This window comes from Maylandia zebra, linkage group LG10 (genome assembly GCF_041146795.1).
Source record: "Maylandia zebra isolate NMK-2024a linkage group LG10, Mzebra_GT3a, whole genome shotgun sequence".
Classification (NCBI taxonomy): domain Eukaryota; kingdom Metazoa; phylum Chordata; class Actinopteri; order Cichliformes; family Cichlidae; genus Maylandia; species Maylandia zebra.
Genome location: NC_135176.1, coordinates 28,402,590 through 28,425,947, shown reverse-complemented (window position 1 = coordinate 28,425,947; position 23,358 = coordinate 28,402,590). Strand labels below are relative to the sequence as shown.

Here is a 23,358-nt window from a genome sequence, read left to right as displayed (position 1 = left end):
AGCAGAAGCAGCTTAAGATTCATTGTCACAGAATCGAGTTAAGTTAACTTGTTCAGGAAAACAAGCAAGTGTTGGATCATGTAAGAGTGTGAGCTGTTGTCTGTCTCTGTGTTGGCCCTGAGATGCACCTGTGATCTGCTTGGTGGAAATCAAAAAGTATCAACCTATAAAGGACTGAATTCAAAGACACTCCTGAAATCAAAGTGAAGAAATTATACAGTAGGCTAGTCCTTTTTGCTTGTATGCATGTCGACAGCTTCGGGCCATGCTCCTAATGAGACGACGGATGGTGTGCTGGGAGATCTCCTCCCACATCAGGGCATCACTGAGCTCCTGGAACGTCTGAGGTGCAACCTGGGGGCATCAGATGGACCAGAATGTAATGGCCCCGAGGTGATCTGTTGGATTTATGTCAGGCGGCTTTTCAGTGATATCAATTCCTTTATCCTTCAGGAACTGCCTGCAAACCATGGCCACATGAGGCAGGGCATTGTTGTTTGGAGATATATCCATGGATGGATGCACAGCTATACCGCCACAGACCTTCATTGACCTACCAACAAACTGGCTGTGCAGACTGATGTTACAGGCAATATAATGTTTATATGCACAGAGCGCCAGTGATGGACCTGCCAATTCTGGTATTCTACGGCAAATGCCAGAATACCAGTGCCAGTGAGTGAGCACAGGGCCCACTCAAGCATGTTGGGCCCTCGGTCCACCCTCACCAAGTCTGTTTCTGATTGTTTGCTCAGAGATTTTTACACCGTTTCATAATGGAGTTATTGTTACTTGCTATTTGGAAAAAGTAGCAAATTATCCCGCTGCGTGAATATACGAGTGCTTTGTAGGACATCTCAGCTATTTTCCATTTTTACAAAATGTGTCAAACAGTTTGTTTTTTAACTACCATGCGTGCTTTGGAAATGTTCCTGGATGTAGAGTTCAGCTAAAGGAGGGCACTGGATCATGAATTACTGCTTAGTGACCAAAATCTAAGTTGTATTGTGTTTTTATTTTTTATTTTTTGAATTATTTAATAATAAAATGCTAATTTAATTGGTAATTCTGACATCTTTCACACATCCCAAGAACTTTTCAGGGACTGCACCTGTATAAAGAATGATAAAGTGTTTTAATAAAGTTTGAATAAGTGATTTAAGGTGTTCAGTTAGGTTGAGATCTGATGGCTGCAAAGAGCATATATAATTCACAGCTCAGTTTTATATTCATCAAACAGTTCTTTGACGCTCTTCCCTTTGGATCTCTCAGAATCTCTTCTAAGGGGACAACTGCACTGAAACCAGGCTTGATATCATAAGGTGGCACATTCACATTTTTTCCCTTTAATTTAGTCTGAATGAGTTTGAAACTTCTTTTTGTTTGAGCTTTGTTCCTTGGGACAACCTTTATAAAGTATAGATCTGATGCAGTACATTGTTTTGGGGAAGAAAAACATGCAATATAATGTGTGTTTTAATCAAGTTTCATTCAATACTGTAGATACATGTTTGCTATTAGATGTTTTCTGTTCTGTTAGCTTGTCGTTTCCACTGCTGTTCCATCATGTTAGTGTTTTCCTTTTTGTTTTTTGTGTGCATTTTGTCTTTTTCCCCCATCTCCATTGGGTTTTATTTAATGTCTGTTGTGTGTGTGTGTTTTTTTTTTTAATTCTTTATTTTTGCTAGGCCACTGTAGATGACTATATACTAGACCAGAAATAGTAATAGTAAATTTCATTCACTAAAACTGAAGCACAAGCTTGTATATGAATGTGGTATATTATATTGCCTTCTCTGGTACAAAGAAAGGCCATATTATACTATATACATTTAATAAACATGCACCAAAACCATAAAAACTTAAGTTTCATAAGTCAGAGCACCTGTGAAAACTATCTACAGAGGCCAAGCCTGTTTTGTTTTTAGTTTTCTTTTCTATCAGGATAAAAACATGCATTTAAATGCCATGAAGTTATTATGTTGGGCATTTTAATATGGGAAGCGGCCTCTAGAGTCTGTCTTAAGTAGACATTCGATGAACTGTTTTCTGCACTTATTCGTTCTAAGCAGCATGAAGATGTGAAACTGTACTTTACAAGACTCAAAGACGGCCTCTATATTGATGCATTTAAATTGGTCAAATCCTGTAGAGTCCCACGTTAAGTCACCTAGCATTAACTGACAGGTTACTATTCCTTCCTTCTAGCTCTAAAAACACCCGATGATTAGACCCATAATTTAAAATCAGAGGTTTCATAATGGGTCCTTACAAACTCATGTTATACTCCTCTTGTATCCTCTATAGAGTGGATCTGATTGAGAAACCAGTCAAACGGTCTCCCGATACCATAGCAACCTGTCAATCACAAGACTGGTGCGTCCTAAACCCTGATTTATTAACCTAACAGGGAATACAAACTAAACATCATGTTCCATTGATGCACATGAAAACTGTTTACTCAATCAATCAGCAGTAGGGTCATTTTCACACAGACTTCTGTACAACAGGACTTCTTTTTGTAACCAGATGTACTGCCCCCTGCTGGCCATTTGAACAAAAACAAGTTTAAGGCACTTAAGCATTCGCTTCACTTTTCAGGGCAAAGTTTAGCTCTATTTTTAAGCACAGTCTGTTATCTCACTTCCCCATCAAGATCAAATAAAATTAAACAAAAATTTCCATTCATCTTTTCCTTAATTTTCACAAACAATGAGCTTCTTGTGTCATAAACATGTTAACAGAGTTAATAACAATGTAACAAAAAATATAACATTTACAATAACATTTATAAAATGGATTAATTCTCCTCTTTTTGAGCAGTTTGTGTTAAAGCATTACATGATAGCATGGTGTAAAACAAAAAGGTGCGAGTAAAAACACGAACAAAATTACTGACATGCAGTCATTGTACAATATACGCCTTTACCCTGAACGCAGTCCAAAGCAGTCATCGTTTTTGCCTGAACATATTTATCCACAAACCGGAGCCACGGCGCAGTCTTGTGGCCGGTGAATCTATTTTCAGCCCAACCTTAAAAGTGAAGCGCAGATGTCTGCGTGAATGTATTTTTATAGTTAAAAACACAGGTTGGACAAAACTGGTTTACTACGTACACTTCGGCTAGTCAACCAAGCATCAACCAACCATCTGAAGAGTTTTTTGTCCATCTGCATTTTATTTTTGAATGATTTTTGTTTGTTTTTTGATTTACTGTTTATTTGATAGAAGGATAAAACTGATGGACTGCAGACTGGAGACATTATTTTTTTGTTTTGTTTGTTTTTTGCTACATTTAAGTGCTTCCGGTTGTTTAAAATCTGTGACTGTTTAAGTCAGCTGCTATACAGCACTGCATTGCTATGAAAAAAATCATACAGAGACAATGGTAACTGGCAAGCGTATAGTAATTAAAGGAATACAGAAGATGATATTGGACATGCACATAATTAAAAAGGTTTTTTAATGCAATTTTTTCATTTTGTGAGAACAAATCAAATTATCTAGTAATTTATCTTGAGGCAATTAAACTTGTTTTCTAGTGAGATGAACAAGTTATACATTTAGTTATTGCGAGAAAATGAGCCTAGCTTTGCAGCTTTCTGTTCAAATCTTTAGTACATGGGCGTATCCAGATTGGTACGGGGTGTCACTGCCCTTCCCCACTTCAAAGAAGTTATTGTTACTTCCTGGTGTCATCGCACAATTCAGTCACACTGGAAACCTTACAATGTTCAGCGTTACTGGATGAGAGCATGGATAGGAGTGGTTCAATTCAATTCCTATACTGTTACACAGCAGTAAATAATTAAATTATACCAGTTGCAAAATTAAACATACACACTTCCCAATTTCCTGTTTGTTTGTTTGTTTGTTTGTTTTTTGTATGTTTGCCACACTTAAATATTTCAGATCATCGAACAAATTGAAATATAAGACAAAGATAACAACTAAACACAAAATTCAGTTTCTAAACAAAGTTGTTTATTATTAAGAGAGAAAACCAAATCAAAAGTGAATACCCTAAACCTATTAACTGGTTGGGCCACCCTTAGCAGCAACAACTGCAATCAAGCGTTTGCAGTAACTGGCAATGAGTCTTTTACAGAGCTGTAGAGGAATTTTAGTCCACTAATCTTTGCAGAATTCTTGTTTTTCACCCACTTATTGAGAGGCCTTTCCAGCATGAATCCACTTAAGGTCATTCCCCAGCATCTCAATTGGATTCGGGTCAGGACTTTGAATGGATGCCATTTTTGCCCAGTTTCTTTCTTATTGTTGAATCATGACCTCTGACATTAACTTAGATATGTGAAGCCTGCGGTTCTTTAATGTTGTTCACCACTGTTTTGTGGTATAATGGCTCCCACTGTGTTTCACTGGAGTCCCAAAGCCTTAGAAATGGCTTTCTTATCCCTCTCCAGACTGATAGATGTCAGTGACTTTGCTACTTAGCAGTTTCTTTAGATTGTAGCATGATGTGTTGCTTTTTGGGATCTTTTAGCCTGCGTCACTTTGTCAGACAGGTTTTATTTAAGTGATTCAACAGGTCTGTCAGTAATAAGGCCTGACTGTTTGGTGAAACTGAACTTAGCCACTTTTTCACACGCGACCAGGTAGGTTTGGAAAATTTTTCTCCCTTAATCAATGAAACCATCTTTTAAAAACAGCATTTTGTATTTACTCAGGTTATCTTTGTCTAATATAAAACTTTCTTTGATGATCTGAAACATTTAACTGTCAGAAATATGCAAAACACTCAGAAATAGGAAGAAGGGAAACACTTTTTCACACCACTGTATATAAATATAATGAATTATGATCCAGCAACACAGAATAATTTATTAGACTCAAAGGTCATACTACATAAGGAGTCATACTATTATGCAGAATCTTTTATTTCTTGTCTAATTGCCAACTTCTTTTGTAGGATTTATTTTACACTAAAGTCTGGATACTTGTTTTTCTGTGAAAACGGCTGTAATACAAAAAATATTTTTAACTCTTGCACACATGCATATAATTCTACTATAATATTAGTAATACTGTATTAGGGCACAGGACTGTGAATATGCTTGAAAAGTGTACCTACTGCTTTCTATGCCACTTCTTCTCACTGTATTAATTTTAATTGAATTTTTAGATTCCAGTTGGACTCATCAAGCCATGTTGTTGGTCACTCTGTGCCAGGCTGTTAAAAAAATAATTTAAAAGGTCCCTGTTGTCCTCTTATTATTACGATTAGCCCAGCTGAAGCAGCACATGTCACTTTAGTAATTCTGCCCATTTTTAACTTCATAAGTGGTCAAGATAGGCAGGGGCTATCGGGTATTCCTATAATCTTCACATAATAACAGGAAAACAAAATGCTTGTGAGATAAACCATCTTATTATCTCAAGAAATTACCCTTTAGTTTTCTTGAGACAAAAAGCTAAATCAACCTGCCATCATAAGAAACGGGGATTTTCACCTTTTTTCTTACTTAAGATGAGACGTTCATGTTAATGAATCAAATCGTAACTATAGAATGTATCCCACAGTCAGTGAGAAATTAAAACTTCTAAATCCGAGAGCATCGCAGCTGCAAAGTCAAAGTTAAACCCACATAAAGTTCAGTATTAGCACTTATTTTATCAACTGAGCTAAAAGGAAGTCACACTGTTTTGTTTGCATCTGGTGTCACTTGTTAACAACCTACACATATAGTATCTAACACAATAAAAGGAAATTTACAACAAATTCATATTTAGCTTTTCTGATGCTCCAAAATCAGAATAATGAGAATCGTCTTGGTTTTCCTGAAATTATGTTAATGCAGCAAATACAAGCGTGATATACTGAGCGTAAAGTCCAGACCTGTCAAGTGTGCTAGCTTAGCTTAGCTAAGACTGAAAAGCAGGGAGGAAAACACACCTATCGCCAACTGTAAAGCCCACTGATTTTTTAATATCTTAGAATTTAAAATTAAAATAGAAAATATCCAGACAACCACTCGTCACTAGGGAACAATGTGACCGGTGTGATTGCTTTGGCCAATAGCAGACTGCCACAGCTGCCTGTAGTTTCCACGAAAGAGGCTGTTTCAAGTGAAATTCATCTTCAAAGTATCTGGTTTTTACTGCTGAGCAAGTAAGTCTATGAGTCTTTGTATAGAAATCACAGCATTAAACCTCCTTATTATATTTGTGCTTGTAATTGAAAAAATGATTCAGGGTGTAGATTTGTGAGATTCAGAGTTTTTGCTAGATATCTGATCCAAAGCAGACAATCACCTGCTTAACGTTTAATGCAAAGCTTGGCTAAAAACAGCATTAAATCCCTTCTGGGTAAATTTTATGGTGGGAGTGTTTTAACCTTCCATTTTGGCATTTTATTGGGCACTTGTATATTGACTCTATCTATTCTATTGCAGGTTTTTACACTGAGTTTTGAAGAGGAAAATCCTTCAGTACTGGTCACAGTCATAATGTCTCACTTCTTGTCTGCTGAACGTCTGTGTCGTCAGATGGTCGCTTAGCCTTTTTCCATTCATTATATCCAGTGTTTCAGATAATTTATGCAGTCAGTGATTATTATTATACTAAAAAGTGTCCATGAAAAACTCAGTGATATGTCTCTTCTGCTCCTGCTTTGTGAAAGAGTTTATAGTGGAGTAATTCAGACTGCGACGATGACACCGTCCTTTGAAGTAGGAGATCAGACATTAATCCTTCAGCGGTAAAAGGTGGAGGAAGGTGAGCACGCAGCAACATGAAACTTGGCTCTGACAGCCGAGAGAGCAGGAAGCCTTTCGTCACTGAATCCCATCTGAAAAAATACCAGAAAGAGAGTTTGAAATACAAAACATTAAATTGAGCGTGAAGCTGATGAAAGTGAGATGACCGAGAGAATTCAAACACACCGTTGTTGTCATCCGAGTCTGTGGCTGCATCGCCGTGCGTTTGTTGCAGTTCGTTGTACTTCATCTCTATGTCCTGGAAGCAGATCATCGTTACAGCACAACTGACTGTGGCCCACAGATCAGACACAGATACAGTCAAACTGACAAAATGGGCTTAAATGCAGGAGTCAAAACAGGAATTTAGAAGAAAAAAAAAGTTATCTTAACCTCCTACGACCCGAACTCTTTCATGGCATGCATTTGTTATTTTTCTTTGCTATTTGGGTTGATTGGGACCTAAAGAATGTAAAAACAAAGAATTACCAGATTTTTTTTTTTTGTTTTTTTACCTAATTTTTGTTTTTGAGAAAAATTAGATCCACATATGAGGACATTTGTATCAAATTTTGATAGAACAGTGGCAGTATAATGTCCTCGTATGTGGATATCAGGCCCTTGTAGAGAAAAATTAAGTATTTTGGTCTAGACGTCCCAAAATGTGATGTCCACATATGTGGACGCCAGGTCCTAGGAGGTTAATGCAGAGATGGTGATTGCAATGAGACATTTTACCTGTAAATATTAAAGCACTAACCATTCAATAATTCCCAGAAAACTACATTTATATTTAAAATCAGTAGTTTATTGAATCACCTGACAATAAAAATTATGTAATATTAATTTGCACATATGAGATTTAATTTGGATGATATTTGCTATATTCTGCATTTTTAAATGTATTGCTAAAAATTAAATTAATTCATTAATATTGTGCAACTTATTTAGGTTTTTCTGTATATATATTTTTCTGTAACTATATTCCTTGGTCCTCATCTCTTATTAACAGACCAGTGGTATGGTCCAGTTCATACCAAAGGTTATCTGAGACACTTATAATAATATGATGATTATATTGTTCATTCAGTTACATTTCGTGTCAAAGTTTTTAAGAATTTAGGAGAAGATACATATGTTAATTACAAATTAAAAATACATTTAAATTACATTACCTGGGGAAAAATCCAGATGTTTTTCTTGTGTTATGTAAAAAAGACTCAGATGCCAGTTAATGATTTGAATTTCAGAGGGTAGAAAAACAAAAGAAAATATAACTAAAGATGTGAGGAGGCAAATACATTTTTGCATAATCTTAATACAAACAGAGAACATGACTTCATTTGCTTAGAAGAGCACATCCAAATGCAAACCATCCTCCAGATAATTTTTTCAGGCTTGAATTTATGAAAGAATAAAGTCTGGTTTAGTTTAAGAGTAAGCAGGTTTTTCCATGGTTATGTACCAAATTTAAAATCTTTAAAAAACAAACCTGCATCTGGGCTTGGATCAGTAGTTTGTTTAACCTTATAACTTTTGTGTCTGCTTGTTAGGCAGCTGCTGAACATCTAATGAGTAATATATTACTTACTGCATTAAACATTTGGCCCTAATATTGCTGTTCAAGTAAAAAGAGACATTAAAAACACCCCAGCATTGCTATCAGATGGTAATTTTGTGCTTTTAGAGCAGATATATGAAAATCATCCACTGGCTACAAACAGCTGGTAGAGAAAATAGAGATCAGGTGTGTTAGGGCAACACTCCAGTAAATTTAACATCACAAAAATGACTCACTAGAGGCGAGACATCCCACCATGTTTAGGTTTTGCGAATATAGAAAGCAGACCTCAGATACTAAGGTACCTTAAGATACTGCAGATCGGCCTGTAGGAGGCGCAGGTGGGTCATGAGCTGCCGACTGAGGTTGGGGCCTCCGCCTCCCATCTGCGAGGAGGAAGACAGCAGTTTCCTCATGTCGATCCCAACATCACTTCCAACTCCGACATCATCAGTGCTGCTTTCCTCAGAGCCGGGGAAATCCAGGACCACAAAGCCACCTGGGTGGAGATGCAGATCAGGAGATGGTGAGATAGTTATGCAAGTATATTTTGGTCATTAATTCTTAATACTAGAGTACAGCAGTACCATTACGTTCAGCAGCCTCAGGTGGAGGCTGCAGGTGTTCTTTCTGTGAACTTTCAGACGTCTGGCTCTCATCACAGGTAGCAGAGGGCCCCTCTGGGCTCTCAGGCAAAGAAGGACTCGGCTGACTCCCACGGCCTCCACTCGGCTTGCTCTCCTCCGTTTCCTCCTCTGCTTCTCTGCTTAACATGTGTGTGAAGACTGCCTGCTTCAGCATTGCCACTGAAACAGACATCAGCGGTCATTTTCCTCATGCGAATGTCAGCATATTCTCTTTACCATTAAACATTGGTTCTCCTGGATGTTTCCAGGCTATATGAATAAAACTGAATTTATTTGAATTAAACTGAGCTTAATGATAAAAACAAACATCTCAGGGTCAAAACTATCCACAGTGCTACTGACAGGTAATCAGGACTTACGTGTCTTTAGAGCTTCTTCAGCTTTGGAGCAAGGCATGACAAAAGCATTGTGCTCTTCTTCATTTTCAAGGGCAATGCCAAGCCGCGATCCTTCCTGCAGCAGTCTCTCCGCCAGCTGCCCGTCCAGGAAGGCCTCTAGCTCCGCTTCATCCACCTCTCCATTCTGCTCCTCTTCCTCCTGCCCGTCTGTCATCGGCAGCTCCTCTTCTTCATCTTCTGATCTCAATCCATCAAAGGGGTTGAGACTCTCCGGTGGATCTTGAATGTCTGAAGTAGAGGCGGCCACTTTATCGGAGATGCTCATATCTGGGATTTAAATTAAAAAATGTGATGAAGCGTTAGAGAGAAAACCATGAACGACAACAACAACAGAATCAGACTTGCAAAGACTCCAAATCGGCTGGAGGGCATAGATTTGGGTATTTTAACTATATTTTCATAGGTTTTAAAGCTTTTCCTACTACCTCCACCATATTACACCAAAGCAATTAAATATAAGATGAACACTAACAATTAAAACACACCAAATTCCCCGTTTAGTTCATCATCTATCATAGAAAGTGTTATTTTTTACAATGGGTCCACAGGGGGGGAAAGATTTATGAACAATGAGCTACCAGAGCTTTTTTCTATAATTTTGCACATTTATTTATTTGTGCTGACAGATTTCATTAATTTACTACAGCAGCACTTTTTTATTACATACAAAGACTGAGCTGTATTGTTGAAATTGAACTTGTGTGTGTAGTTAAACATCAGTGGAGTTACGTTGGTTCGGCCCACTTAAGATCAAAGTGGGCTGCATGTGACCCATGATGTAAAATTATTTTGACATCTCTGATTTAATATATCATTTGAAAAAGCCATAAATTAATCTATCCGTCAGTACTTTTGGTACTGACAAACACATATAGATACCTGCAGAACGGATACTTTCACTCGGCGTCTCATCTTTGCTCAGTTTAGGCATCCCATTGTTGATGATATTAATAGCATCCTGCTCCGCACTGAAACACATTTACATTGTAAACAGTGAATTAAAAAACAACAACAACAAAAAAACAACAACACGCACACTCAAACAACAATACCAGTGACAATGTCTGCAGCATTAGCAGACTCACTCAGACTGAGGTGGAGGCGTGTCCCTCCTGTGGGGTTTGGCCTTCATGGCTTCGGCACACTGTGTGATTAGATGTTGCCACCTGGAGCAACAGAGGTGACACAGCTGGATGAAACAGACTAAAAGTGACCAGATGAAGGTGCATGAGCATTGTTTTGGTGCGACACTCACGTTCTCTGATCGAACACCGTCTGAGCCGTCAGCTCGTAGATCTGAGCCCCGTTTTCGGACATGGACAGAACAAAGAAAGACTTGTTGTCTGACGAAGAGAAAATTTCAAACAAGGATTGGTCCACATGACACAAAAGCTACATTTACATTCAAAATAGAGTGTGTACATAGAAAAATATACAGAAACTAATGTCACTGACATGAAAAAACAAAGAAACTTGTGAGGTTAAGTTAAAAGCTAAGGTTAGCATGCTAAGTCCTCAGTTAGGATCTCACAGTAAAACTGTCATTCCTACAATGGCTGAGGAAATTTGGCATGCCAACCAAAATCTTCTGCATCTTCGACACAACTGAGAACATAACACTACCTCTGTGTGTTTATGGGGGTAAAAAACAAAATAGGTTCTAAACTTATTTCAGTGAGCTAAATACTGGTTTAGCTAAATGCTAATCTAAGCTAAGCTAAATGTTGAGCTAAATGATGGTTTAGCTCACAGGGGAGACCAGGCGACCTATTGTATTGTTTGAATCCACACTGAGGGATTTACTGCACGTCTTCCCCTGGTCTTTTTTTCTCCCAAAGCTTTCCTGTCTCCTGACACCCTTCCTGATACAACCCCTAATGGGATCTGTGACTCCTTCAACCAGGGATGCGTTGCTTGTTAGGAGTAAACCACTGCACTATGGAGATGCTCAGTGTGGTCGAACCTGAAAGCATTTCCACTTGTCTGCGGTTCTTACCAGTTGCGACAGGTCGAACCAAGACCGTGTTGAGTTTGATGATGGGGCTGAAGGTGTGCTTGGTGTCGACGACACTGGCCATGTTTTTGCCATGAAACTTTAGGACCAGGCGCTCATCCTGTTTCTGCAGCAAGACCATGATGTCCTCCAGGAGGAGTGTGTACAGCTCTGAAAGGAAAACACTAGTGGTATAAAACTGTATGTGTATCTGACAAGTTCTGTCTCATTTTGGATGCAAAAATAAACCTGAAGAAGTATTTAATCTACAAAAATGTCTGATATTATAGTCTTTTTAATCGTATTGTCATATACTGATGTGTACACACCAATTGTCTTTTCCTTATTGACTTTCCAGGAGAGAGGACCCTCATGAACCATCTTCCTCTTAGTGAGGTCCAGATTCTGCAAACACAACACATGGCAGAACTTCATAAACAATCCAGAGTAAATATCAAGGTAAACAGAGATTAAAACAAGTTTGTTACCTTCAGCTCCAGGATCACAGGGTTTTCACTCTGTTTCAGAGACGAGAAGTCTAACCTTCTCTGATACTCCTCGAGCCGCTGTTAAGACACAACATAAATCATAAAATACCCTTCCAAATCTCAGCCTGTATGAATCTGCACATATCTTTAAATAAAATGATTAAATAGATGATTCTAATGTGTGTACCTGTTTGTTTTCAGCCTCTTTCACAGCTTGGTTGACATGGTTGAGGATCTTTTTACAACAGTCTCCAGCTCTCTTCACCTTTTTCCTTTCCTCAATGTCCTCTACAAGAACAAAAAACCAACATAGCCAACAGTTCTTGATGATTAAACTAAAATTAATTGTTCCCCCTCAATGAAAAGGGTAATCGGTTTCCAGAATCTGTACTAAAATGTATAAAATCTTATTTATACCTGTGTACTTGGCAATGTTATCCAGCAGGAGCGGGTATTTGGTCACTCTCTGCATTTCTACAGGGATGATGTCTTTGAGCTGCAGCCTGCGACACAAACGGTTGCTCTGAGCTTCCTGAAGAATGACAACAGGGAAGAGAAGAGCAAGGAATGAGGAAGGTCAACAACAAAAAACCTCTGTAACAGATATTATATGAGACAATAAAACAAAATCTGAAATATTCGAGCTTATGGGATACTGCAATGTTCTACTTTAAGCCCCAAAATGCAGACATTTGTTATACAAAATAGAAACAAAAGAAAACATGGTTCAGACAAAAGATAGATGAAATCTTTAACGAATAATAATACAACAAATTCAATCAAAGTCCTAAAATTTAGATAAAAAATAAAAGAAAGGGGGGGGGGGGGGGCCATTGCACCAACATTCCTCTAATTATGAAGTGTGTATTGTCACTTCTACCCTTATGTTACATTTACTGGGTAACTTAAAAGTTCTTTAAGCTGCAAAAAGCCACTTGGTACAAGGGTCCTAAGTAAGCATGTACTCATGAAGCATCTCCAATAAACTGAATGTAAGTCACTCATATGGAGCCAACTGTGCCACCGTTCTTATCCATTCTCCATACGGAGATGGATACTTACTCATCCTGTGTCTCTGTGTAGGTTCTCAGTCATCCAGGGCAAAGTTACCTAAGGAGTTCAGAAAGAAAACCACTGGACATCTTTAATTTTGCTGTCCCACACCCTTTTTCACACCTTGAGCTGGGGCACATGATCAGTAGTGGACTCTCCACCGTTTGGTCTTAGAACTGAAGAAACTTCTTGGATGAGAGAAATGTCTTCAAAAAACTTTAAAAATCCAGTTGCTTTTCTTTCCAAACTCCTTAGATTTTTGAATAGACCGATACAATTTGGGTCAAATTAGGCAAGTTCCTGTTCTTCCCCTCTCTAGAAGCCTCGTGTGACTGATCTAGAGCCTTAGCTCCTACACTGTCCCTACACCCACAGCCAGTCGTGAGGGGGAGTACCTGCACTCCCCTAGCCTTGTTCGGGTCTCTTCCTGCTATAAAGCGAGCTCATTGGAGAATGTCGGCTCATTGGATATTTTTCTATAATGATGCGAGCTTACAATTGTTGTGAACTGGCACACTAACTAAAACTTAATCGAATGTTCTTCTGCCTGCCAATATCTGTCTCATCCAAAGTCACTTTCCTCCTGGTGGTAGACTACAGTGGGAGTCTTGCACCCACCTGCATGAACAGGTTGAATTTCTGGTCCTTCTTCTGCCTCGTCTTGATGAGCTCCAGTGCAGACGGCTGGTTACTGCAGAAGGTTGCCACTGCTCTCTTTAACTTTTGCTCTTCCTCCCCACTGAACTGGATGCGAGTGCACAGAGAAAGCATAAAATGCTTAAATATTACCAGCTTACGTGCTAAGAGTGCATGATGTACTTGATGATTTCTACTGTAACAACTCTGAAAAATATTTTTTTTAAAAACAACAACACAGAGAACCTGCAGCCATGCCAGCAGAAGTTATCTACTTACACATTGACGCTTTTAGATATAAATAAAGAAGCAAGGCCTGCCAGATAATTCAGGCAAAGAACTTGCACTCATTTCCTCTGCCTTATGACACCTCCACCATCACAGCATCCACCCGTAAGTCCGCTCGGACATTAACTGACCATTTCTAGATATCTACACATAACATATTAGAGGGAAGTGATGAGGTAGACACTAAACTACTGCCTCAACCACTGGTACTGGAACACGTACCTTTATCGTGTTAGCAGGATAATATTTCACTATCAAGACTAAACACAAAGGCTGAGGCTGATAGGAATGTTTTAGGTTTGCTGGTATTTATTTACTAAACCCAAATTGTTGCCCAAATTTTGATTTTGACCTGATGGCGATGCTGTGGGAAAAGACACATGGACCTCAAAAGTCTTTAAGATAATGTAATGTGGGGATTGTGAAGACCTCTTTACCATTTATCTAGTCTGGGCAGAAGGTGAAATATGACTAAAAATACAAATAAACCCTGTTTCTGTTTTCAGTCCTCTCTCACAGATACTAGAAGCCAGCCTTACCCATCCCAGGAGATCATCTCCGATCTGACCGATCACAGACGTCTCGTTCCTCTTCCTGATTGCAGTCATTTGTTCTGTTATAGAAACTGGAGCACAGCGAGAAGATTTTATTTTATTTTTTTAAACATCCAAAAATACTCACCAGCTAGCTCAGTTTGGTGATGACTCACATATTTCTCAATCATTAATTGATTAGCAACATAACATTTACAAAATTAAAGTTTTTACCCCATTTCCAAAACAGTTGGAACGCTGCATAAAAAGTAAATAAAAACAGAATGCAGCGATTTGCAAATCTCATAAACTCATCTTTTATTCACACTAGAACACAGAGAACATATAAAATCTTAAAACTGAGACTTTTTAGTATTTTATAAAAAATAATTTTAAAAAAAGCTCATTTTGAATTTGATGGCAGCAACACAAACCAGGGACAGGGGCAACAAACGGCTCGAAAAGTAAGTAAGTAGTGAAAAGAAGTTTCAGTTCCTCAGTGCAAACTCACCAAAGGCCAAACAAAAAGTCCAGCAGCAGGTCTCCTCAGCTGTTAAAAGAAGAGGGGATGCGACGCAGCAGTAAACACGGCCCTGTCCTGACTTTTTTGAGACTTATTGCTACCATCAAATAAAAACAAGCTAATATTTTTCATAAAGTAGTTAAACGTCTCAAAATGAAGAAACAAAATCTGTAATTGTTCCATTCAGTTTTTATTTTTTGGGATTGGGATTGAAATTTAAAACCACGCCCTCTTGTTATAGCTCCCACTCTGGACCATCTCCTCTCCCTGTGACTGTTTTCCTGAATCAGTTCATGTTAAGGGCTTAAGAGGGAAAATGCATGGCTGTGAACACTAATGATGTGTCATGACTATGTCAGCACACGTGTTTAACCTACAAGGGACCATGGACAGTCATTTACTATGACGCCAGCTTTATATTTGTGTGTGTCACTGTGAAATTTCCGAGTTTTTTTTTTTTACATGATCTGGCCCATTGGCAGCGTGACAAGGACAAAGTGTGTGCTGTAAGTGTTTTTATAACATTATAAACTTTTACTTTATTGTAACATCCAGTAACTTTCAGTCACTTCCCTGTAATGATTTTTCATTGGACCATGAAATGACCAAAATCCAAAAATCAATCAATTAGAATATATGAAAATCTGCCGTAGATGAAGGAAACAGTATGTGTCTCATTAACACAATTACAGCCACGCCCCTACTCAGTCATGTGTGAAATGTGTTACCGTGCAGCTAATTGATTGTTACCATGAAGCTGAAGGATTTCCTCCAGGTTGATAAAGATGTGTTTTATGTCTTCTGGTGGAAGGATGCCGTCCCTGTTCAGCCTCTGGCAGAAAACACAGTCCAGCACCTTCAGCATCCTCAAGTGTGCACGCTCAGTGTAGAACAGCTCTAAAGAGCGAACGGACAAATGCATGCATGTGGCTAAAATTAGCACAGATTTCTTTTTTTTTTTTAATCATTTAGGAAAAATGTGTAATATTGGCGATTTACCATTGATGACTTCCTGCCGGTTGATCTCTTGTTGCGTTAAGCTCATCAGGACGCCTCGAGGGACCAGTCCCTGCCAGATCAGAGGATCTTCTTCACACTCAGCCTCTCCGCCTTGGTCATCTTCACTCTGGATGTCACCCGGTACCTCCATCCTAAAGAGACAAAGAGAGACTGGCTATCATAAAGATAAATGTGGCATTAGAAAGGGAAACAGTTACTGCATTTAAATTTTTATTTAACACAATAAACTATTTAAAAAGTATCAGTATCATTAGGATATTTTGACAAAATTCCCAACCCACCTTTCTAATAGATGGTTTGTCCCGTGACAACCATGACCATAAAGTGAAAACAAACAAGACCCCAATATGTTGATTCATAGGTTAAATTTTTTAAAAATAATAACAACTCTTTGGTTATTTATATCCAATATAAGCAAAAACTCTTTGAAAATGGATACAACTTTTATTTGGCTGCGGCAGAGGGTCGCCCTCCCTGAGCCTGGTTCTGTCGGAGGTTTCTTCCTGTTAAAAGGGAGTTTTTCCTTCCCACTATCGCCAAAGTGCTTGCTCATATGGGGTCATATGATTGTTGGATTTTTCTCTGTATGTATAATTGTAGGGTCTACCTTACAATATAAAGCATCTTGAGGCGACTGATGTTGTGATTTGGCGCTGTATAAATAAAATTGAATTGAATTGAATTTGGTTTTCTTTCTTTGCTTTCAAATTGTACATTCGTATGCTGTTACTTCCTTTAAATCCAGAAATTTCCTTTACAGTGGCACACAGCCCAAAAATGTTTTTAAAAACAGACTTAAAGCTGCATCCCCAACTTCAACTACCTGAAGGCCTCCTGATCTTCATCCCGATGCTCCACTGTGGAGGGGCTGAAGTCAAACTGAGTGCCGGTTGGACCGGAGACGCCGTCGTGGTTGTCAGCAGACTGCACACTGTCGCCTGGTCTGGGCTGCATGCAGAATGGAGAGACATCTGTAGAATAAAGGAGAGAAGATGAAACAATTATGACTCGAATGGAGCTTTAATTTGAACAAATTCAACAGTATCCGTATTCTGCAGGGATATTTAGTAGATGTTACTGAAACTAGAGATAGTGTCTGAGTGACTCTGTGTTCATCCCACATGTAATGGAAGATTGAGGCAATTAAATAAAAGAAAATTATCAAAATTTAATAACGAACAAAAACTGGAATATCTTACTGGATTCTGACTCTTGTCCGCCTGCCTCTGAGACCTGAGTGGTGGGGGAGCTGTGTGTAGGGAGGGTGGTGGCAGGCAATAATTGGGTATCTGATCCATCGCGGATCCGTCCAGGACTTGTGGCGGATTGGTCTGATGGTTCAGAGATGCCAAGAGGCGACTGAGGAAGCTTTGGGGGACGCTGCTTGATCTGGTCCACAGCTTTCACGACTGTGCAGAAACCCATGAGCATGAAGTATCACACACTACATTGATAACGTTATTGTATGTACACCCTCAATTATACACAGATACAACTCTTTATGCAATAAGCCAGCAAATACCTCATGGTTAAAATATATATTTCTTCTTCTCACCTGGGGTGGGGTCCACTCTGCTCGGACGCCGAGGGGGGCGGATGTTGGGAAACTGATGGAAATAGTTATAGGTTACACATTGGAGTAAATGATTCTCGGTTCTGAAGTTCACTTAAATGTCAGTCACATGTCACCTGTGTGGAAAAACTACTGTTGCCTGTCCCAGCACAGCCTTGAAGGGAGGTTCTCATACATTCAGTGGCCAGAATACACAGGGAAGCAAGCTGAACATACTGGGAGTAACCCAGATGAGAGGTGTTTCCATGCTAAACGCACTGGAAAGGCTAATTAGCACAGACAGGAGGAGTAAGTGGCTCCTAGCTTTCTCTTTGTCTCTGTGCTGCATGTGCTTAAGGTCTCACACCCTGACGTTGTCTTTGTTTATTTGACTCTGCTCTTAGTTGTGGAAGATCAATAAACTGCACTACAGTAAACTCAAAAAACGATCTACTTCAGAGGATGTTCGAGTGTTTTTTAACTTTTAATTGAATCTAAAATGCTGAATCCAAAAGTGACCAGCCAGACAAAGTTTATTATTATTATTGTTTATTATATTGTTTATTATTTTCACCTTCCTCTCACCCACTTCTCAGACTTCATATTTTTCTCATGAAAAAACAAAACAAAACAAATCAAAACATGTTTATCTAGGAACTATTTTTTTAAAGACAACAAAGTAAATCTCAAAAAAGGTTTTTAAGGCTAATAAAGAACATCGATGATAATTGATAAGTCAGTGACTTCCCATAGATCCATCCATCCATTGAACCATGCACTTAACTACTTACTCATTAGTGGAATTGTATAATGATTGCATTATTCTGTATAGGTTACTGTGTGTGTGTGTGTGTGTGTGTGTGTGTGTGTGTGTGTGTGTGTGTGTGTGTGTGTGTGTGTGTGTGTGTGTGTGTGCGCGCGTGCACCTTAATCCTGGGGAGGAAAGTGATGCGAGCACGTTTGTGTTCGAGGCCTCGATGCTCCTTCACTTTCACTCCGAGGTGCTTCATGTAGGTGAGAATCACATACTGCATTGTTTGCCTGCAATAAGAGACACACAATGTGTAGCAGTGTAACACAGAACACGTGCTGCTGATTTTCTCATCTATGCAGCAGCTCTTAATGATCACAGTATTAATAACAGACGGACGTTCTTTCAGACAGACCATCTCTTACAAAGAAAGAAATATCCATCATATTATTGCAATAAACAAAAGAAATACCGGTGGACCAGTGGATCTATAGTATCAATTTTAAACTCCTATGTTGCCTCGTTCACAAGCTTATGTGTCTACGCCACCTGTTTGCATGTCTGCAGGGCGGACGACAGTATCTCGTCAGTCTTTTACAGCTGAGCAGTAAAAACACACGTCTTTTTCTCCCAACACTGATGACTGGAAAACCATTTACCAGTCATCAGTGTTGGGGGAGGGGGGGCCTACATAAAACAACAAACAACGGTTTTATAGTGTGTTGCAATGTAAAGCTGTGGTGTGATGGGTGCAGTACAAGATGTCACCACTGGGGGCAAGAGATTCCGCATTTGGGTCTCTTGCATGGTGTATCAGAGCTTTATGACTGTCTTATTCTTTCCCATGTGCAAGATTTCTTTTCCCCACCCACCCTTTATTTTTTAAGAACGTCCAACAAGATCATTCAGGGGAAGTTAATGAATGATGTTGAGCCGATGGAGACGTGGCATCAGAGGCATCAGTACAACTTTCATTTTCGAGCAATGAAATTTGCCCTGATGTCAAAATATTTGTGAGTAAAGCACCTCTATGATTAATTTTATCTTACATGTGACAGACTTATTTATTTGTTCAAAGATATAAAACTGTGCTCACACAGACTTTGTTTGAGATATTCTGTCTTAACATTTAGTCACAGATGGGACAATGATTTATAAATATCATAACAGAACAGAAACTATAAAACTTCCCGAAAATCATTCACACTGAGTATCCTGCAGCTGCCTGATGATATAAAATATAAAACTCCCTCCTCTTACCACTTCTCCTCTTCTGAGCTCTGTGATGTCAACCTGCAAAATCACACACACACACACACAATCACATGATGCACGTCTGTGTGGGTGTTTTTTTTGTTTGTTTTAAAAAAAAAAAAATACAATCAGAAAGGAGCATAGGGGTTAAAAATACACATCTAGGTGTCTTTGTGGCTCAGAGACTTACAGGATATCCTCTATCTTGAAGAGGATGTGTTCAGCACAGGAGCATTCTTTCTCCAAGGCCTGCTGGTCTCTTCCTGGCTCAGAGTCCAACTTACAGAGCTCGTCTTCGGCCAGCGTCAGACCCATGCTGCGCTTCTGTCTGCACACCGAGCGCATGTACATAGAGAAATATTACTTTACACAGACATGTATCAGATATCTGCCAGGAAAATATTCAGGTTAAACATTCATTATAAGAATAAATTTAACAGCTGAATGACAGCTACCTGAAGTCTTCCAGGTTCTTGTGCAGGTCTGGTAACAGCGCGTCCTGTAACGTCTGAATGTACTGTTTACACAGGCTGTCTGGGATCAAGTCCAGCCTTCGCTTCTCTGTCTCACACACACACACACACACACACACACACACACACACACACAGAGAAAATATTCAAACCCAAAGCATCCAATTCACAAATTAAATGGGAAAAAAAAAACATTTATAATTTATTAAAGGAATCAGGTTTAAACCCTAATATGACGGGTCGCGTATGTGATACACATGTTCTTTGTTTCTGCTGTCGTAGAGCCTGTTTTCAGCCACTGCAATCGATGATATCAGAACGGTAGCCAATACTGTCAAATACCCCAAGTTATTAGAATTGATTTATTTTCTCTGAAGCTTTCAAACATATTTCATTTACGAGTGGGAGTGTGAGACTGACACACAGATTGGTGCGATGTCAGTAGTGATGAGGATGTTGTACCAGTTTCTTGTTGTGAAGAGTGAGCTGAGCGGTCGATCTACGTTCCTACCCTCACCTACAGCCACAAACTGTGGGCACAGTGAATAAATGAGTTATTTCAGGTGGGTTGGGCATCTGCATCCTGGATGCCTCCTAGGTAAGGTTATCTGGCCCAAGACACGCTGGAAAGATTACATGTCTCAGCTGTCATGGGAACACCTCTGTACCACTCTGACAAAGCTGGAGGAAGTGGATGGGGAAAAGCCAGTCTGGACGTCTCTGCTTAGACTGCTACCCCTGAGACTAACACCCAGATACAACGAATATCTTACACACTACATAAGAAATAACAGTAATAAATTGCATGATATTTATCCATATTTACCAGTCAATCATGCTCATGCTCAGTTTACCTTTTTCATTTCTCAAGGTTTCATGAATTTGCATGAAATTGGAGTTTCTTAATCTCTCTCACTCACACACAAACACTTTCCTGAAAATAATAATAATAATTTTGTGGTCTTAGTTTTTGTGTATAATAAACTCTTTGTTAAACTGCTTCAAGCATCAGTTTGCTTATTAGGCCCCAAGCAGCAGAGGTGGACAGTGTAATTCATTAAGCTTGTTGTCTTCTGACTACATCTTCTACTTCCAAACTCCGGCACAAAAAAAGTGGAGTTCAGATTTTAACTTTTCAAAGCGACATGCACAGTATGTGTGAAGTAAAATCTTTGTTTTACAAGAAAAATGTTCGCCCCCACCACCACCTAAACACCCTCCGCCCGCACAAACACATCCTCCAGCCACACACACCCACATTTTGTTTTCAAACTCCATTGAGGTTTATTTCACACCTCAATCAATTAGTAAACAAATAAGCAAATACAAGTAAACTGCAATAAATTACAGGTAGTAATAAAATAATCTCCAAACTCTTTTACGCTGTGTCCACACTTAAACGGGTATTTTTGAAAACGCAGCTGTTTCTATGCGTTCGGACCTTTCGTCCACACGTAAACGGCGTTTCGAATCACCGAAAACTGAGATTTTTTTTTTAAACGCCATTTTTTGCGTTTCCGTGTGGACGAGGAATACAGAGTTCGTCACGCAGCGTCAAAGGTATGTGTCTTTTTTCACGTCACGCTGTGTGCCACGTTATTGTTTACGTGAGATGAATTGCAGAATGGCAGATAGAGACAAAATACTGTTAATCTTCAGGTTTTACACGCTTACATATACACACGCAGTTACTGTCCCTCCATTTAGAAAGGCAGAGGCGTCACGGTGTGATTATTTTATGTGTAGTTTCCTGTGTAATAATATTCAACATTGCTATCAATACATTTCTCAAAAAAATGCCTCTCTGTGCAAAAAAACATAAACAACTGTGGGATACTGTTTGTGCGTGGTTTGAACTGGGGAAACAAATCGTGGCAGGATCAGCCTGATATTATTTGGATCCCACTGTAACTTTACTGTATAAAGGGCTAACATCTCCAAAATGTCAGGAGTAGTTAGTCATTACAAGTAGTGCTTGTGAACTAAAAATCAAGAATGTGGGATACTGTTTGTCCGTGTTTGTCGAGCGCATGCTCCCGACGCAATGGAAACTAATTCTGTTACAGAGACCTACCTCGGCACTTGTGCAGGTGAAGCCAAAGGGAAGATATGCTTCACCATATTTTCTAGTCTTTGGCTTAGAATGAAGTTGGTTTGGAAACATAATTGGCGATGCTTCAGCTCCTGCTTTGCGTTTGTGTGAGAGCCTCGTCAAAAACCTGTCAATCATGCTAGCAGTGTCCAAGCCTTCTTTTTTTTTTTCATACCGCGCTCCCCCCTGCAATGGGGCCCCACACTTTGGGAGCCTCTGTTTTAGAGGATTCCTCTAATGCCTTACCTAGCTCAGCCAAAACGGTCTCTGGCACCGGCACTTTAAGATTCTAGATAAGACAACAGAAGGAGAGTTAAGAATCCCATCAACACAGGAACACTATTTTATTTTATTTTTTTAAAACAAAAACAGGAAAATTGTCACAAAGAACAGACACTGACTGAGAAAGAATCTAATAGACCAACTTACTGCAGTTCGATCCATGAATAGCGTGTGTAATTCAATAAAGAAGCGTCGACTTTCTTTGGAGTTGGTTTGCTTGTACATATCAGCGTAGAGATAACACAGCTAACCATAGGGGGAAAATACAGTTAGTCCTTTCTATTAGGTTCTATTAGTCCATGTTTGCATAGCTTCTTATTTCATGAATTGCATTACTTATTCAAACCATGAACAAAATACAACATCGTGAGAAAACTGTCTCTTTAGGTCAACAGCGGTGTTCCACAGGGCTCAATCCTTGGCCCACTTTCATTTATGACAAAGTAGAACTTGGCAACCCTTTTTTAGGTCCCTGAGTTTTATATTCATACATGATACTGAGACTGCTTTACACACTAAATTATGTTCATATTGAACTCGTATAATCAAAGAAATGGTTTATCTTATATTACATTAGTCTGCAAGATTTTCCTTCTTGCCAATAGTTTCACAGCTCAATAGTTAACACATTTCTGCAAGGTTTATTACTTTTCTATAATGTCTGTGTAAACTGCATTCACATGTTTTATGCTTTTAAGACATAAAACAACAAAAGCATTCTTCTACCAAGTGTTGCCTCTTTATACTGCTAAATAGCCAGCTCCATTGTTGTCGATAAACTTTGAAAAACACATTAATGAGCCACACTGTTGCACTGTGTGACATGTTCCTTTGTTATGATGAAAAAGGCTCTTTGTAGTTTATTTTTAGTCAGTTCACTTTCCTGCTTCTGTAAAGACTCACGATAGGACTGAATGTGTATTTATCATACCAACAGTCCATGGTTACAGTTGTTTTTAAGATTTACATCTTCAGTAGGAGCGGCTGGGGTTGTGATCACCAATGTTTTGTCACAGATGCTAGGCCCATTTTATATATAGTTTATATATAGAGTATGTGGTTGTGAATCATGAACGCAGTGTGAAAATAGAAAATGA

The 23,358-nt window shown here is 39.0% G+C and overlaps 1 protein-coding gene and 1 long non-coding RNA gene across 2 annotated transcripts in view; one reads left to right on the top strand and one right to left on the bottom strand.

Moving 5' to 3' along the window:
* Positions 1 to 2,432: 2,432 nt before the first annotated feature.
* The window catches only part of arhgef12b (Rho guanine nucleotide exchange factor (GEF) 12b), a 46,905-nt gene continuing 25,979 nt past the window's right edge, over positions 2,433 to 23,358 (bottom strand). Inside the window, exons 11-36 of the mRNA XM_014413627.3 lie at positions 22,409 to 22,507; positions 22,226 to 22,268; positions 19,870 to 19,975; positions 19,605 to 19,742; positions 19,421 to 19,453; positions 18,336 to 18,450; positions 17,413 to 17,464; positions 17,057 to 17,266; positions 16,681 to 16,828; positions 15,837 to 15,988; positions 15,588 to 15,734; positions 14,321 to 14,406; positions 13,476 to 13,601; positions 12,222 to 12,336; positions 11,992 to 12,092; positions 11,805 to 11,882; positions 11,646 to 11,721; positions 11,320 to 11,487; positions 10,579 to 10,666; positions 10,409 to 10,489; positions 10,203 to 10,291; positions 9,285 to 9,590; positions 8,866 to 9,084; positions 8,584 to 8,777; positions 6,904 to 6,976; positions 2,433 to 6,809 (exon numbers count right to left, since the gene is read on the bottom strand). Coding sequence (XP_014269113.2) covers positions 6,796 to 6,809; positions 6,904 to 6,976; positions 8,584 to 8,777; positions 8,866 to 9,084; positions 9,285 to 9,590; positions 10,203 to 10,291; positions 10,409 to 10,489; positions 10,579 to 10,666; positions 11,320 to 11,487; positions 11,646 to 11,721; positions 11,805 to 11,882; positions 11,992 to 12,092; positions 12,222 to 12,336; positions 13,476 to 13,601; positions 14,321 to 14,406; positions 15,588 to 15,734; positions 15,837 to 15,988; positions 16,681 to 16,828; positions 17,057 to 17,266; positions 17,413 to 17,464; positions 18,336 to 18,450; positions 19,421 to 19,453; positions 19,605 to 19,742; positions 19,870 to 19,975; positions 22,226 to 22,268; positions 22,409 to 22,507 — 3,057 coding nt within the window. The 3' untranslated portion in view covers positions 2,433 to 6,795. The remainder of the gene's footprint in view (positions 6,810 to 6,903; positions 6,977 to 8,583; positions 8,778 to 8,865; positions 9,085 to 9,284; positions 9,591 to 10,202; positions 10,292 to 10,408; positions 10,490 to 10,578; positions 10,667 to 11,319; positions 11,488 to 11,645; positions 11,722 to 11,804; positions 11,883 to 11,991; positions 12,093 to 12,221; positions 12,337 to 13,475; positions 13,602 to 14,320; positions 14,407 to 15,587; positions 15,735 to 15,836; positions 15,989 to 16,680; positions 16,829 to 17,056; positions 17,267 to 17,412; positions 17,465 to 18,335; positions 18,451 to 19,420; positions 19,454 to 19,604; positions 19,743 to 19,869; positions 19,976 to 22,225; positions 22,269 to 22,408; positions 22,508 to 23,358) is intronic.
* LOC143420873 (uncharacterized) lies at positions 11,382 to 12,421 on the top strand. Its single transcript, XR_013100632.1, has 4 exons — positions 11,382 to 11,517; positions 11,675 to 11,775; positions 12,006 to 12,171; positions 12,285 to 12,421. It is a non-coding gene; the product is annotated as an uncharacterized LOC143420873 (long non-coding RNA).